Source organism: Amphichorda felina (genome assembly GCF_050947745.1).
Source record: "Amphichorda felina strain 45539 chromosome Unknown scaffold_6, whole genome shotgun sequence".
NCBI lineage: Eukaryota > Fungi > Ascomycota > Sordariomycetes > Hypocreales > Bionectriaceae > Amphichorda > Amphichorda felina.
The window spans coordinates 2,593,231-2,610,885 of record NW_028145044.1 but is presented as its reverse complement, the minus strand read 5'-3'; the positions used below and the strand labels follow the sequence as shown (position 1 = coordinate 2,610,885).

Here is a 17,655-nt window from a genome sequence, read left to right as displayed (position 1 = left end):
ATCTGTTGTTATCCATCGCTCTTTTCCGGGTGGGCGTGCCACTGTCCAGTGCTGGTGCTACCGGAAACGAAAATTGGGGGCCCCCGCCCGAGGAAATTCCGCGCCTGCTTAGGTAAGATTCCCAACAGCCCAAATGACGAAGCATCATCGCCATATCAGAGCCCGCCAGGCAGCCGGGAGCAGCGCTGGCGCTCGTCTCCGCAGACTTCTGGGGAGCTTGAAAGCCGGCTGTCATGGTAAGGAGTCCAAGTATGCCGGTCTTTCCACCCAAGGCTTCTTGGGAATGCTGCCTGGAGGGGACATACGTACCTTGGTCTACCTGTCAAAGGCGGAGTCCTGCACAACTAAACTGGTTCCGGCATCCCGGAGCCGTCTTTCTGCGCAGGTACTCGGCGTGAGTAGGGCATGCACAGCGTGGGACTGTCAGCTCAATGTCCCAAGCAATGGTAGTCAGAGCTGTCAACGATTTGAGCTGCTGCGTTGTTGCTGGTTCTCTTGGAAGCTGCGCTAGTGTGGTTCCAGGTTTGTCCATCCAGTGAGCAGGTCATGTGATGAGGCTGGTCATTGTGGCTTTGCGGGGTGTGCCAAGCCACATCTGTTAGCCAGGGGCAGTTCGCGTGGCATTCCAACTTCCCAACCCGCGTCGAATCAACCACATTCCCTCTTCACCCCCACCAACACCAAGTATGGGCGAATATGGTTGTTGCCAATCCGACCGGCCATCCACTCACCAGAAAGGCTTTGAGTCACTTAAACTCCCCCGGTACTCTTTTGCGAGTCAGGCACGTTTGCTTCAACGACCATGAAACATGAAACTATTACTCTTTGTTCCTTCGTCTCTGGCGCTGTGGCCCCTCTGGGTACCTATTGGGCATTGTTTCTTACAACGACGAACGCACGGGTGGTCATTCTTTGATTCTTTTTCAAGTTGTCTTTGTGCCATTTTGATGTCTTTTGTCCTTTCTCGTTCGTCCAAAATGGTGACCCATTCAGAGACCGTACAATGTGCTCCTTCTTTGGTAACCGGGCTTTGTTCATCACAAGAGCCTTCATGGGTAAGTGATTACTCGGCATTCTTATTTAAATGATCCATAGTTGGTATTGCCCTGAATCTTCTCGATCTATGACATCTACGACTTCTATTCATCAGCAAAATTATCACAACAGTTCAAGACTTACCGCTAGTACTAATAACATCGTCGAACTTCCCCACTGGTCCACTTCTCTATCATGGCCCCCTTTAAGACAAAGATGATCTCCTCTGTGTCAGAGACCAAAAAATTTCCTGCTCGGCGAGGTCGGGTTTTCCTCCGCCAACGAGGCAACTTCTATGGCCAGGGCGAGACATTTAACCCGGACCCTGCTCAACTTCCCCAGTTTCTTCCCAGGACGGACTGGCCTAATGACCCGAATTCAGGTGCCCAACATCGGCCTCGCGGCAAGTACCCTAACCAGAACTGGTCACGAGACGATAGAAACCTCTTACAACCGCAACAAAACGCTCGAACGAGTGTCGCGCAAGGATATCCCCAGTTGAACCCAATGCCACCATACCTCTTTGCGAACTCACCTCACTCCCAGCTGCCTATCTACGAAGGGTCCATATGGCAGGATCATGTGGCTATCCTCCATGGGGTTCTCAGGTCCACTTTGAAAACCCGAAGTTGGCTCGACGACGATGACATGATAGAGCTTCTAAATTGCGTGTCATACGGCATGAACCAGTCCACGCTTTATCTACACCCATGGATGATCCTTGGTCCTCCCAGGACTAATGGCGGAGCTGTCCCCAATATGCCGTTTCAGCGGTCGTGGATTGACCAATTCGGCATGGAAATGATAGATGGGAGTTACCAGCACGGCATCCCACTAGATGACGATCCTTTCAAGAACAAAATGCGTCTTGACATGCTTGGCCGACGTTGGCTTGTTGCGCCAATCAGCCAGTTTGAGGCACACTGGATCGTTACCATTTTTGATCGCCAAAGGGGGCAGCTGTACATTTTCGACACGGCAGGCTTCTCCCGAGATAAGCGGATCGAGGCCGCCGTTCAGCTTTGGGCACGATTTTGGAATGCCCTCGACATGCCGTTTCATTTCGAGTACTTCGTGCCCGAGGTGACCGAACAAGCCTCTGGCTGGGAATGTGGCATGCTTTGCGTTCACTGGGTCGCGATGACCCTTCGCAACCGAGTTGGGGTCAGGATGCTAGCCTCGGACGTCTCAATTCCGGTCGACGACTTCGCGATGTTCCATCGGAGCTTTCCTAACGATCTGCCGCTTACGGATTCGTCTCTGTATATCCCTGACTGGATGCCCATTAACTGCGGGACTGTGGGGTCTGGCCTCGACGCTGTCCTTCGACATACCCAGGTCCTGATCTGCAACGAGCTGGGCCTGAAGAATGAGGAAGTTTTCAAAAAAGCGGACGGAGTGAAGGAGCGATCGCCTTTTCAACGCATCTTCGACGTTTTCAATGGAAAGAACAACAAAGAACCCGTGAAAGAGTTCTTCACGGGTCACGGAGGACTGCAGTTTAGCCACTCTCTGAAGTCGAAGCCCCGTCCTTACGATCGACAGGCGCAGCGTGAACACCATCCGGTACGGGGCACCGAAGGTTTTATTGAGCTCCGACCACGTAAACTCGCATCCGTGCCTCCCCAGAATCTCAAAAGCATTATATTCCCGGACACTGTGGTCACTGAGGACCACGGGTTGTGGGTGAAGAACATCCAGCCAGACGACGAAGAAGCCGACGTGGACAGATATCCGGTTCTGCTTGAACTGGGTGACAGGAGCGATCCCAACAAAATTCTACCACCATTGACCATCACCTTAGATAATTCAAATCACAGGGCCGGACGGAACAACATTATTTTCTTTGAGTTCTCCCTGCGGAGTTCCTTTCCGAGTCAGTCAGAGGCAGGTCGTCCCTCTACCCTGGTGACCCTCCCGGTGACAAATGAGCTTCAGCCCGCCATTAACCAAACTCCAACCAGTCCCACATCTTCGGAGTCCGATCAGGAAAGCTCTTCGGGGGAGACCGAAGCGGAGTCGGACCCTGACATCGCCATGGCCGATGCTCCTGCCAACGATGAAACTGGCGATAGTGCGAATCAGGGTGGTGACAACTCTGGGGAAGGTCCCCGGGGTATCAAGCGGGAGAGGGATACCGATGACACCGATGATGGCGATGATGACGATGATGGCGATAAGCAAGGCCCGTCTGATACCGACCCAAGCCCTCGGCCCCACAAGCGTGCCCGTGTTGAGGTCAAAGGGGAATCCTCTAGTTAATCAGTCGCCACAAGTTGTAAGGTTACCTTGTTCCAAGCAAGTGCTTGACGACTCCCTCGGAAGACAAGTGTCTACTGATATATTGTTGGAGTTTTTTATAGACTGTAGACTGTGGATACAGTCAGGAGTATATATTTCGTTTTTGTTTCTCAGCATGTTTAGATTTTGGGTCTAGTTTAATTGGTTCTTCTTGTTTTGCTATTTTCAAATTCATCTGATCACAATACTCAAGTGAGTGAGTGATATGATCATCACTATTAGCGATAAACCTGGCCTGAAGTCATTTCGGGTGTTTGTTTTTCTCTCTCATTTTATTTACCGCGCAATATCTCATGACCGCAACATCGTTGTCGCCTCTTATTCGTGGATACGATTGTGAACCCGGGCATTCCATCTTAGTTGTCACATTGGGCAATAATAACACTGGTCGACCAGCTTGACACCCAAGTGAGTGATAGGATCGCCACGGGTCTACCTAGTCCAATTGACCTTTTTCAATTTCAAATTTTGGGTAGCCTATAATTATCGTTTTCCTTTTCTAGTGAGCATGCTTGGCAGTCGTTTCATATGCCATAGTTCGTGTGCGCTTCGTCAGCTCGATTGACATGGTTTCTATCACCCACCTGGTGTTTTTCTCAACAACGCTGGGACTGTCGCGCTATCTGTCGTATTAGGCTGATTGGTGGTTCTTCTCTCGCAACTATTGGCTTTGTCTAATGTCCGAGTCCTTCTCGCCTTTGTTCATCCTTGTCTTTCCCCGGCTTTCATCTACTAAGACCTTCACCATGTACGCTTCATTGTTCATCTGTTCTTCCTTGTCTCTTGTGTAGATAGTCTCTCAAATCACTCTTTGTTTGTTGCGAGTTGCGCCCCATTCATTCCCTTTAATTATACCCAGCTTTTGTCGAGTCCGAGAACGGGTCTAACAACGCCTTTGTTCAACGCCATACCATTCCGAAGTAGATGGGGCCTTGTACTACTTAAACAAGTAGTCGTTCTGTTCGATTCCAAGTGGGACATTATCCATCTCCTGTTTCTGTGGCTTTCTGACACATTATCGCCGGAACACCAAGTCTCATTAGAATCCCCTCATAGCAGACATCCACTCGTCATGTCGCAAAATAACCAAGACAATGGCCGTTTTCCCGCTCGCAGGGGCCGGGTCTATATGGCCCGAGGCGGGAGTCAGTTTCGATTGCCAAATGAGGCATTTCGGGACGACGGCGCCCTCCCTCTGTTCACACTACGACCGAATTTCCCAGCCGTTACCCCTGAACCCAACCGAGGACTGGCATTCGACCATAATGGCGCATTTACAACTCAACAACAAGCCGACATCATCGATCAGAGAGCCGCTGACGAATATCATCATCAAACTCATCTTCAGCCGATGCCCTACTGGCGGAATGACCACAGGCGGAATCATTACATCTATGGATTCCCGCAACATATTGCATATCTGCACAACTTGCTCTTCCAAGGCATTCCAAACCACTCCGGGCTCGATCAAGAGCAAATGAATCTTTTGCTGGGAATTGTATCGTACGGAATGGGCAATACCATGAGTTGGTTAGAGGACCCGTTTATCTCAACGGGATTTCCGCGTATATCTTCACAACCGAACCAACCACCTCGTTCCTCGGGCAACATCAATGTCACCAGAGCACTCATCCCCCCAGTGCGTGCCCGGCTTCGGGGAAGGCGATGGCTCGTGGTGCCAGTTAATGTCCAACACCGCCATTGGAGCATGACCATCTTCGACCGAGAGGAGGGCCATCTGTACATTTTCGACACGGCGGGCACCATCGGACACAGCACCCGAGACTTGCGGATCCAGTCGATATGCGAGCTGTGGGCAGAGTTCTGGTACCTGCTCGGCTTCTCCCACCGCTTCCAATACTTTGTACCGGAGACAACCCCCCAGGCTGGAAACTACGAGTGCGGGTATCTCGGCATCATGTGGGTTATCCACACCCTCCGCCTACGAGCCGGTCGGCCCATGACTCCTGCAGATCGCCATGAAGGTCCAACTCTGCGCTACGACGGTGCAAACCTAGACTTAAGCGGAAGACAGGCCTACGACCTGGCTACGTCGGCTCTTGGTCTCGCCGACTGGGTTCCAAGCAATTATCGTTCAGCACGCGCCGCCTGCAGGGATGTCTTTCACATCATCCGGCACATGCTACACAATGAGCTAGGCCTGCCGAATCCGCAGGGTCAAGCCGTCGAAAACATTAGACTGGACCCAAATAACAGTGTCAACGGCGACTGGACATTCAACGTGGGAATCCTCGGCGGACCTGGATATATGGACATGACGCCTGTCTTTCCAGGGCTTCGCCTGGAACTCTCGGTGCTGAGGTGTGCCCCTGAAGGACAACCAGACCGGGCACCCCTCGATCAACAGCAGAACGGGGCAAGATTTGATGATCTACCCAACGGTACAGGGCCAGGTCATCTACCGAATGGAACAGGACAAAATCAGCAAGGAGACGGGACAGCCGATCGGCCACTCGTAATCACTTTCGAGCTAGCCGCTGAGTTCCCAGATTGGGAGACTAGTCAAGCTCCTGTACAATTCACCTTTGAACTACCCCGTCAATATCAACCTGGAGGGATAGGCTCGGTCACTGGTACTAGGGATCCCACAACCCTTCAACTTCCCAATCCCAATCCCAATCCCAGAGGTACCGCTGGAAATCCTCCTAGACGTCCTCGCCCTAGCGTCCTGGCCCCCTTGCACGAGAACTCTAGCTCATCCCAGACTGGTAGCACCACAGAAGAAACATCTGATGGCTCTACGGGTGACTACTGCGAATGCCCACGATGCGGAAATCGGCATCGAATCCCTGCCGATGACGACCCTCAGAGCACCGGCCCCTCAGACCCCGACTCCTCAGGCTCGGGCTCCCAGTCGCCTCGCCTGTCAGTGAGTGCTGCGCAGCCATCGAGCACCATACCCTCAGTGGTTCAAGCTCCCGTGTTTAGGCCTCTCCTCGGGTTCCGAGGCCCTGACGGGGCGCCAAGACGGGGCAGCCTTGATTACATCCTGAACCCTGAGAACTCTTCTGACAACACAACCAGATCCCCGAATCGTTCCACAGAGACAGCACCTCGTCAGAACCAGTTTCCTCGTCAGCCTCTACCACCTCAGCAGCCTCTACCACCTTCACAAGCTTCATCTGCTTCCCTGTCTCCATTACTTTCCCAGTCTCCATCACCTCCGCAGTCTCCGTCACCTCCGCAGCCGCCACCTCCGCAGTCTCTGCCACCTCCGCAGTCTCTGCCACCTCCCCGGCGCAGCGCTCGCATTCGCATCCGAGACGAGACGCGCAGAGCCCTCGCCACTGGCCAGAAGAGGAAGCTGTCCACGCAGGAGGAGGAAGAGGACGGCAGCGATGAGAATGACGATAGCAATGGAAGCGACGACGGTGAGGAAGACGATGACCAGCAGCCGCCACCTACCAAGACCAGGACTCGACCCTCCACCAGGACAAGGGCCACCGGCACTGGTCAACAGAACATAGGGGCGTCTGGGGCTTCCCAACCGCAGACCCGGGGGGGCCGAGGTGGTGCCCGGGGACGCGGTGATGCCAGGGGACGCGGTGGTGCCAGGGGACGACGGGGGCGTCAGCCTCGCGGGAAGCGGTAGAGTTCATCGTGTCTAGTGACCGTGTCTTACTGCCGACGAGCACCCAAGTGGGTTTCTTCCGGGCATCTCAGAGATGATCTCGTCACGCATCGCACCGCTTGGACCAGTGCCTAAGGGGAACTCAGAAAAGTATTCGAGTGAATGCTTTTACGGTCGATGATATCATTGTTCTTTTTCAATTGTGCGTTTGTTTTATGTTTTCCTACATCAAGAAGTTCAAGCTCGTTATACTAGATATTTGTTTTCGCTTTTTACAGTTGAACCAGAAGAGCAAGCGCTTCTTTGTTTCCAGATTATATGTTACCAGCCGTAAGCTAACCTTATCTATCTCCCAGAGTAACAGGGACGCCACTGGTCCATGTGCCAGTGTGGGAGAGAGATATCCCGGAACACGATCCTACATGAAAGCTATCTATATCATCATAGTCCATCTCTGCCAACGATGTGCTTGTTGAGAAGGGGCATGGGTATAAGTGTAAGACCGATCGGGACAATCTCTTTCCCCAAAGGCCAAGAGCTGCCGCAATTTTTGGGGCGTTTTTGGAAGAGCTCGCTCTCGTTGCCGTAGAGCTGGAGGATTTATAGGTAGGTAACCCCCATACTTCTAACGCCCCTCGCTGCTCACTGCGCACATCGACGACGATTTTGTCTTGTGTGGAGTTCCCCAGCTGCCTTCTCGTTGCGCAAATCAACCGCCACAAAATCATTCGAAGAGATACTCCCTCCATACCTACTCCCAGGCCACCAAATCCTCCAAATAGATACCTGCCAATCGGGAGGATGTTGGACCTAAAGCCCATGACACCAAATGTATACATCTCCCCAAAAAGGCCATCTATCGATGCCTTCCACGATCAGTCTCCTCTTGGTCACGTAGTCCGATGCATAGCCCATCTCGCCTAGGGCGTTCCTCCAGCCCACATTGTACTCGTTCACGAGATTCTCGAGGGTTCTCTTCAGTTCCATCGTGCCATGCCCTCCAAAATCTCTTCATGGTCTTGGCCATTTTAAATTTAAACCCAATGGAGCCACCCTTGAAGTCCTGATTTCAAACTGGTCTTGACAACCGGAGCTTCAGCCACTAGCAGCGACGGACCCGAGAATCATCTCTTTTACCTTGGCATGGGGGGAACTGTCATTGAACCGCACCCGTTTGATACTCCTGTTAAACTCCCGGCTATAAAAGGTCTGGTAGCTGGAGATGATCAGTGTTCGCCCGGTGCGGGGACGAAATCGCCGTTCCTACAGCGATCCCATCTCCGCACCGAGCTTACCTGACCCGATAACCTGACTACCTTGGATAGTCAGATTAGACTTGGATCCAAAGTATACCAGTATGCGCATGCCAGGGTAAAAACGCACCATATCTTCGTACACCTATTGTACGATGTTTACGGGTACCAGGTACAAGCTAGGCTTGTACCTGGGCATGCCGATCAAGTCGCACTCGTCTGACTGTGGGAGGACCCACGAGTCTGGTCCCTTCACAACCTCCTGCTGCCACTCCTGTGCGTGTTCTTTGACCCATGCGGTGTAGATGAGTGCTGCCTGCGTTTCCAATAGACGGAGCCACGCAATCGTAGAGGCGCCGTTGATTGCCGTCTTCCCGGTTCCCATATCATTTCCCAGGATTGTAATACTCGTACCGAGCTCGCGATCCTGGATAAGTCGATGGGGACCTGTGCATTGGTCGAGTCAGCAGTGTTGGGAGAGACGATTCCAGATTAAATGCTTTGGAAGAGAAGAGAGAGGAAAAGGGGGGGGACGTCTTCCAGATTGAATGCACTGGATTTCAATGCATTCATGTTTAATCTGGAACTGTGGGGGTTAGACGTACCAGGTGGCTGATGGGTGCTGTACCTCTGGGAACCAGGGGAAAGAGGTCAGACCCCATGAAAGAACTACTCCCCTTTATTTTCGAAAATAATCAAGTCCGCATGAAAAGCTCACTTGCTTGAAGCCGGCCCCTATGGTCCGGAGACCAGTATGCACGTTCCTCATCCCCATAAAGCCCGAATGACTCCTGGGGCACAGATGGCCACCAGTCCGATGATATATAGTAGGGGGGCCTCGTTGGGCTGGATTGGTGGAAGACTTGGTGATGTTAAGCCATAAACCTGAAAACTCTCCTTGCTGTTCAAGGACATGCGCAGAGGAGAGCTCAACATGATGAAGACAGTGCCAAGCTTTTCCAACCACTCGCTGGAGGACACGGAGGTAGGTTCCCAGATGTCGAAAGGCGGGAAATGATTAGGGCCGGTTCCCGGCGATTGGCGGTGTATAATAGAGCCCCCCTCGCCGTCCATTGATTGAAGCATTGATTTCTTTCGAACCTTGCATCATACTGTTCTTCGTGGGGTGTCGGGTACTGAAATATAAGTCCCGGCATGGTTGGTCGACCTGCGTGTTGTTTCATCTAGTCGGCCTACAGGGACTCCAACTGTGGCAGTCTCCACGTCAATCTTCTCTGGTGCATCTGTGTGCCAAGCATCTGTTCCAGGACCGAGTACACGGCGTTGGCCATATCTTGAATGTCCTGATGATGTCGGTGAATGTTGTCTCGAAACGTGCGGTATGGTTCGAGCGTCGCGGCTTCTCTAAGTACAGTGGCTCAGGCGACGTAGACTCCTGTGTAGAGGGCTTGGAGGTAGTCCCCGGTGGACAGGTCTTCTTGTTCGCGTGCGAGCTCCCCGGCGTACTTTGCGATCTTGCCATCACTATCGTTGCCGGGTCTCCCCCAGTTCTTGTCTGATGCATCGCATTGTAGGCTTGGTCAGCTCAGCCAGACCTTTCCTGCGATCTGGCGGTATATAGAACCCCTGCTGATGCCATTTACGACCTCCGACGCCCCGGAGTCTGGCCACAGGGGGAATGGAGTTGGTGAGTACCAGGCCTCGGCATGGAGGGTCAGCTTCGATGGCGAACCCGAATCACTTAGCTTTCCAACTTTTTGGCCTGGCCGCAGAGGAGCTTATCGGTGCGCCATGGCCAAGGGGTGATGATCCTTGTCGATACCCCCCATGATATCGGGCACCCTGCAATAGTGGAGGCGATGTTGCTCTTCCGCTCCTACCACAACGCTCCTCTGATTGACATCAGTAATTTCTGGTAGGTGTTAGTGGATATCAAGAGGTCAAAACTGCTCCGGAGGGTCCATACAGTATAGGTAGTGGTCCCTGCACTCGCTGGAGCCGTAGCTACTACATGAGTGCGTGGGAATCGGTCAAGGTAGCAGGGGCACTAAGTCCCTTCCTCGCAAGCTTTTGCTGCTATCCAGGAGCAAGCCGTTGAATCCCGGGGTAGCCTTCCTGGCGTTCGCATTGTTGTGCTCGTTTGCAATGCACCGCTTCGAGGGAGATGAACGCCTTGAAGATGTCGCGTGCAAGCGAAGCAAGACGGGATGAGTAGAAGAGACCCCAGGGATGGGTACGTATCCATCTCGGTGTTGAAACGCTGGATTTTCAGCGGCGTGTCGACAGAGAATGTACTTCTCTAAGCATCCCAGCGTCACAGCCATGCCCTTCTGAGTATGAGAAGTGGTGTAGGGGAAAGGACTCGACCCGGGTCTCAACAAGAACGTCTTGGCATACATGTCTGTATAAAGAGGGACTAGATTATTTCACCAACCTTTCATTACGGGAGCCGGTGAGCCTGGGAGGGAAGATCGGGAGGTAGGGAAGATCTCCGTGACGAGCCGGACATGAAGAGTGTCGTGAACCAGACACATGAGGATACTGAGGGGGCACAAGACAGTGATATGACTATTTGGCTGTACTTAATTCGCCGTCTTTATACATGCAGACATCGTCACGTGGGCACCTTCGCGGCTACATGTGCTCTCCCTGAAGCTCGTGGTAAGCATTATCGTCTTTCTGCGGTTTGTCTGGAGAACAGCGTCATTCGTTGGGGAGTCACGCAGTTTGATCATGTTTGTCCCCAGCAATCTTCGTATTCGCATTACAGCGGCATGCAAACCGTCGTAGAATGCTCTCAAGAGGTGCTCCCGCCCGTGTGCGGAGCATCAAACGACAACGCGAAGGTACTCCAAAGACCAATCAGACAATTGCCTCGGTCAAGTACGTAAGGGACCTTGACAAACAAACGAGACGAATCTCGCCAGTTGAGACGGTAACACAACCGGGCTGGATCGGGGAAATCGTACATCTCCCCGACAGACCCTGATCCATGGGATTCCCTGATCGGGCATCCAGGGGACGTTCCTGGGAGCAATGGACGTTGGAAGGAATCAGGCTGCTTCAATGTCTCGTGTTCCCGTGCGTCCTGGAACGTTGAAATTAAGCTGCTTCACGCACTAGCTCTCACATCGCCAAGATGGCCATGGTACGAGTACTAGTTTGTCTCAGTAGAGGTCAACGGGTTCAACCCGGAAAACATTGGAACAAACAAGCGAGTAGCATCTTGCATGCTGCGTTTGTCGCCCCACGTTCCAGCCGAGCAACTTCCGGACAGAAGACCGCTGAGAAGAGCACAACGGGATGGCATGCAAAAAAAAAATCAAAAAAAAAATCAAAGAGCATCGCCGTAGGATAACTAGAGAGTGTCTGTACTCGTACAACGCCAAACTATCCTTAGTGTGGGTAGTGTGGGTTGTGTGTTCAGCGTAGCCATGTCACTACGGTTGGTGGCTCCCATGTCCTCGGGTTTGTGAAATGAGCAATACCAGGTTGCCCGATGTTTGGGCCGCCAGAACCAACAGGTTTACAGTCGAACTCCAAGGTACGAGCACACACTGAAATTAAGCCCAGACCCAAGGGAATCGAGGCGAGCATCAATACGAGTCATGGTGATCGATAGCTTAGGGTAGCAGAGCTGGATGGGTCATCGTGCCGTCCCCAAAATCAAGCTACGTCGCCAGCAACCGACATCAAACGACGACTTCCTGATCTGGTTGGACGCCGCGTCGCGGCGCCTGACACGCCAGATAGTCTGCAGCTGAGACGGCTGCATGGACGTCTGGCGATGAGCAATTGGAGATGGTGTTGAGGCTCGTCCTCGTGACAACCTGGAGCAGCTGGTGATCCCTGCAGGCCAGCCACGCGCAGTGCATGTCGTCCCATGTCGTCCTGCGAAGCCGATTGGCTGGCTGTCGAGACCCTAGCAGATGGGAGGTCTGCTCACTGCCAGCCGGTTCGCCCCCTAACGTCACCAAGCCAAGCCCCAGGGGGGTGGGGTTTCGATATTCGTATTGCTTTGTGGAAAAGGGGGAGGAACCATGCTGACGGCTGAGTAGCGTTTCTAAGCATTACGTTTCGAAGTAGGAGTTGAGGAGGCTAGGCTGGCCAAGCAATCAACAAGGGCCCGACGATCCAGGACCCCAGCACGTGACCCATTATGAGCTCAACCATGTCGATCTTGGTGCCCGCAAGCCCGTGGCCGGCCCGTTGCGTTGGAGCTTCGGGAGAGAGGATGAGCCTGGAGCCCTGGATATTGGGTCCCGCCAGAGCCAAATGCCAAGAGAATGGAATGATCTGAGCTCTGGGGCGAATAATTTGGTTAATATGACGCGGCGTTTGAGGTGCCTATTCATGACAAATATTATGGCCATGACGCAACAGAGAGGCGTCGTACAGTTAGGAGACTGTTGCTCATCTTTTTATGAAGGCGGAAGAGTCAAGGGTGCTTGTACGGAGTACGAATAGTGACGAGTGAATACATAGTATTAGTGAAGGATTCGGAGATTTTCGAACAGAAGTACCGCACCGGAACCAACACTCTGGGACCGGTGGCCAAGAGACGTCGATGCGAACTGGTTCGGATTCTGAGCCGAACGAGTCTGATGCCCATACCACTTCCCCATCGCTTGACGTCGAGGTTGCAGCACCACTCCCAGCTTCCTTGATTTGACTCGCCCAATCGAACAAGTGAAATGAGGTCAGGCGACCAGGCTGGGGCTGGTGATCGTCCGCTAATATCATCTATCGTGTCAATTTCCAGAGGCCCAGAGGCGCAAGGGGTCTGGCGGAATTCGACGCTTCAGGGCTCGAGTGCTCGACGCTCCCACCGGAGGCCAGGGTCGAGGCCTAAGGCGCTAGAGGCGACGGCAATTCCTGAAGGACGCGCTGCCACGAGGCAATACCATGTTGAGGGCCACTAGGTGGCGCTAGCGCCGCCATCTTTGTGCTGCACAATCGTGTTGGCTGTGAACTTGTGCATGACGATATTTCCACAAACTTTGGCACCGTCCCGGGGAACGTAACCGGTGATCATCACTGGACGACCCCACACGGCGGCTCTGCAACCACTGCTGAAAATCCATTTCCTCGCTGGCGTCGTTCGCAGCTGGTAGGCAGCATTGTGTTCTGGGCAACGGGGGCCTCCAACGATTGTACCCAGGCGTCAGCAATGGCGAAGCACGAAATGATGCTCGTTTCTTGACCGTTGACTCCTCCCGGGCCAAGCTTGACGGTTAGGTGAGACGTCGCACACGCGGTCTCATTCTTTGCTGCTTGCTCCGTGTTCCATTATTCCATTTCCCGATGTCTTGGTCGTTCCATCGTGGGACATGGTGGATGCACATCAGAAAAGCACAGGGAGTCGTACTATGTTTTGGCATTGATGAACATTTACGAGTACTTAGGTACTGATACGTACTCGTAGCCGATTCTGGTTCCTCAGGCGAGCGTAGCTTTTTGGTCCTGTCGGCGTAGATGGCTCCTTCTAGATCGACAGAACACAGTAAACAAGCCCCATTTGGGCACTGTACGATGGCCCCACCATTACCCCTCGACCCTGGAAAAAAGGGTGGGAGCCTCATGAGCTGGCAGCTGAGAGGCTTGAATTGAAGAGTATGGGAATGTGGGGGGTGTGATACCCAGACGTGGGATGCAACCGATAATAATACGATATGCCATCTCCTGGAAGGTGCAATTTCTGGCTTTAGCTGCGAACTATGCGGCCTTGATGCGGCCGGGTGTCGTGTCTCACAAGATGAGATGCCGTCGTACGGATATTACAGGGCCTTTGAGAAGCAAAATAGAGGGACGGTTGCACCGGTTGGCGGGGAGGCAACGGGTGGAGGGAGGGAAATACGGTGCATACCCCAGGCCCCGCACTGTCACTGGCCACCGTACGAGAGTACAGAGCAAAAAGCAATGGGGGGAACAGTCACCAACCACTTCATCAACCATCTGGTACCTGACACTGGTCGTATAGCACCTCTGTGACCCCCATGCGTCGGCCCGGGTTGCTCTGGTGAGGCTTCCCGTATCAGACACGTCTCGAAGCTTTTCTTTTTTGTTCTTCTCTCGTTTGCATCACCGACATTCGACATTCACCAGCGGTGGATGTTGTCATTGTATGCCTCTTCGCAATAGTATTTACTAGGAGCTCTTGGCTGGGCTTAGCTGTGCTCACAAGTCAGTAGGCTTGTACATTGTCCCCCCCAAAAGAACCTAGACGGTCTCCCGAGACCCCAAGCCCTGGCCCCCCAAGAACCCCCCCCAACCACTCGCTTGGGTACTTCCGGCCACCCGCTGAATTTTGACGCTACTTTGAGCCCTCGCCTAATCTTTTGCCCTCCAAACCAGTGTCCCAGTGTCCCACTGCAATAATATTTGGATTGCAGCGGAGACCTCACGCTGGATCCCCGTTGCTGGAACCCACCTCTGTGGCAGTCAGGGCTCGCCAGGCTCATCAGGCCAGTCAACCAGTCCTGCCAGTCCTGCCGGTTCCTGCCAGTCCGCCTCCTTTTCACTCCACCGTCCCGTCCAATCCCATCCTTTCCTCCTCTCTTTCCTTCCAGCCCAGCCAACCTTGCCCGGCTCCCATTTTTCCCATCCTCTTTTCCTTCTTGCTCTCCGTCGCCCCTTTTGCTCCTCCCGACTCCGACTCTTGCGACGCCGAGTCGGATACGACCCAGACGACTGACGTGACGACGAACATCCCCTCAACCGACGAGCAGCGAAGACCCTCCGATCGCGCTCTGGTTTGCCGGCACCGCCACAAGCGTCCGCCCATCCCCTCCATCGGATAGGCCAGCGCAAGGCATCAACCACGCGCTGCCCCCGACGCTCTAGCGCCACCAGGACACGACCTGCGAGCTCCGAGCCTTGCTTCTTCCTCTCTCTCTTCGTCGCCAGCCACGACACGAGAGACGAATAAAATTCGTCGGTCCTCGGTCGCGCTCTTCTGTTGGTCGAGTTTTCTCGTTTTCTCGGTGGATCTGCCCGCCGTGACGACCCCGGGCCACCACCTTTTGTGGGACCCTCAATCCTCAACCTCGTCGGCTGTTGAGCTGGAAGCTCGTGGCAGTTGAGCCAGAAAGCAAAAAGACCCTTTCGCTGCCCTCTGTGGCCGCTTCAGTCAGCTAATTACCCCCTGACTTAATTAGAGCAGCATCTTGATTGACGGCTGCTCCCGTGTCGCTTTTTGCACCCTCTCACCGCTTTCACGACTCGCCGGCGGTTTGATGTGGCGCTCTGACTCGCACATTTAAATCTTTAAACCATCCTTAACCTCCACCGAGTCCCCTCGTGCGGCGAGAGGACCTGAGCCAACAGTTAACGGCTCAACCTTGGTCACCCAAACTTATTTATACGTTCAAGTGGCCTGCTGCGTGACCACAGCAGCCCGCTTGCCCTGACTCTTGCAAATATGACACAACAACAACAACAAGACCTCGGCTACCTCGACTACGGCACGCCGGCGAACCGCTCACCTGGCGCGAGGCAAAATTATGGTGGCTTCAACTCGGGACTGTCGTTGCCCAGGCAATCTCAGCGCCCCTTTGACGCCCCGCTAGGGTCCTCGGCCCTCTACGGCGGAGACCGCTCCGGCGCGGGCTTCGGTCGAGGCATGGACAACATGGGCACGGCCGGGGGAATGCCCAGCTACCTCCTCGACAACGGTCAGCAGCCATGGAACTTTAATTCCAGCGGTGTGGCGACCGTGAATGGTGCGGTCAATGGACCTAACCGGCAGCGGAGTGTTAACCGTCGCGCTGCTCTGCCCCAGGTGCGTTAGGAACATGGGGGGCGAATGATAGAATTGGTCATGGCTAATGTTGTTTCGCAGAACTGGACCGACCAGAACATGGGGCTTCCCGGCAACCTCCAGGGCTTCCCTGGTGGCCTTAACGGAAACCCTATGGGCAACGGCGGACTTCGGGTCGATCACCCTGGCAGGCACGCCTCCCCGTCTGACCTCCGACCGTCCCCCTCCGACGCCGACCAGCTGATCCCTACCGCCATTGTCATCAAGAATATCCCCTTTGCCGTGCGCAAGGAGACGTTGGCTTCTATCATGCTGGATATGCAGCTCCCCCAGCCATATGCTTTCAACTACCACTTCGACAACGGCGTCTTCCGCGGACTGGCGTTTGCCAACTTCCAGTCGGCTGAAGACACGAGGCTCGTCATCGAGGCCATGAATGGTCTGGAGGTTCATGGCAGGAAGCTTCGCGTGGAATATAAGAAGATGCTGCCCGAGGCTGAACGGGAACGTATCGAGCGCGAGAAGAGGGAGAGACGGGGCCAGCTAGAGGAGCAGCACAGAGCACCCATGCTACACCAACAGAGCTCAGTCCAGTCCCTAGGAGCCCTGTCCCAGAGCCAGGCGCGTGGTGGTGGATCGCACCTTGGTAAGTCGCCAGCATCTCGACCGAGACCCCTTGTACTAACCATCATGCAGGTGATCTTGACCTGAATGATCCGCAGACTCTGGAGTTCTATACTGAACTTGCTATGTTTAAGAGGGACGACAGCCGCGAAATTCTCGTCTTTCCTCCTGGCATCGCCCCTGAGCATCGCCGATCCATCCACATCCTGGCCCACCACATGGGCCTTGAGCACCAGTCGATGGGTGAAGCCGATGCCCGGCAGCTGACTGTTCTCAAGCGCCAGCCCTCGCCGACTATCAACGCCCCGCCTCCTGCGAGCGCTCTTGACGTGCACAAACGGGGGCTGAGCAGGGCGGCCACTTTTGACTTTGCCGCCGATAGGGAATCCAGGGGTGCGAGCAACAACTACGCACATATGATGGGGAGACAGAACCCGACGTTAGAGATTCCCGGTAGCCCCGAGGGCGGTAACATCCCCAACAACCTCCGTGCGGCCAAGAGCTTTGCCGACCTGAGGTCCTTCACCCCGAGCCCATCGCAGGCTTCCTCGAGCTATCTGGCCCCGGGACCCAGCATGGGCGGCACGTCCACGGCTCGGTTTGGCGACTACATGGCGGCGGGCGGGCACCCTGGCACCGTCGGCACCCCTGGCCCGCGCGATAACAACGGTCTGATTAGCGGCCTGAGCAACCTGAACCTGGGTGCGTTCGACGCAAATGCGATGCAGGCACAGGCACGCAGCACTCCTGGAGCCATTGGTAGCCAACGACCTGGTGCCGGCGGGAACAACAACCCCAAGGGTGCCCCCGACAGGCAGCCTCGTGGCCCTGAATGGGAGAACACTACTGGTTTCGGCGGACGTGGGCGAACCAACGGACACATGCCCCGCGGCAGTGGTAAGTTACTTGGCAGTCCTACCCCTCTTCTATTCCTGCCTATACTAACTCTGGTATTTCAGACTCCTCGGACAATGGGGCTCGCGTCACGGCAGGCTCGGCTGCCGCGTCCAGATACCATTAAAAAAAATCTTCCAGCGAGCTCGTACTTGCTGGCGACTGAAAGGCCTGGCTTGGCCTAGGATGTGTCGGGGCAACGCTAGGCGCTGCACCCTCACATCATGCCTCTGTAT

General features: G+C 54.3%; 3 protein-coding genes across 3 annotated transcripts; all 3 read left to right on the top strand.

The window, feature by feature from the left end:
• Positions 1 to 1,230: 1,230 nt before the first annotated feature.
• Positions 1,231 to 3,297, top strand: ACO1O0_006668 (uncharacterized protein; the record flags this gene model as incomplete). Its single annotated transcript, XM_083196051.1, has 1 exon — positions 1,231 to 3,297. One exon carries the CDS (start codon positions 1,231 to 1,233, stop codon positions 3,295 to 3,297), a length of 2,067 nt encoding a protein of 688 aa, XP_083049067.1.
• A 1,561-nt stretch (positions 3,298 to 4,858) lies between these two features.
• Positions 4,859 to 5,816, top strand: ACO1O0_006667 (uncharacterized protein; the record flags this gene model as incomplete). The annotated part of the gene is made up of 3 exons (XM_083196050.1): positions 4,859 to 4,862; positions 4,977 to 5,658; positions 5,708 to 5,816. The coding sequence occupies 3 exons, from the start codon at positions 4,859 to 4,861 to the stop codon at positions 5,814 to 5,816; spliced, it is 795 nt and encodes a 264-aa protein (XP_083049066.1).
• Positions 5,817 to 15,772: 9,956 nt separating this feature from the next.
• PIN4_2 (uncharacterized protein) lies at positions 15,773 to 17,546 on the top strand (the record flags this gene model as incomplete). The annotated part of the gene is made up of 4 exons (XM_083196049.1): positions 15,773 to 15,922; positions 15,983 to 16,547; positions 16,598 to 17,422; positions 17,485 to 17,546. The coding sequence occupies 4 exons, from the start codon at positions 15,773 to 15,775 to the stop codon at positions 17,544 to 17,546; spliced, it is 1,602 nt and encodes a 533-aa protein (XP_083049065.1).
• Between the last annotated feature and the right edge of the window lie 109 nt (positions 17,547 to 17,655).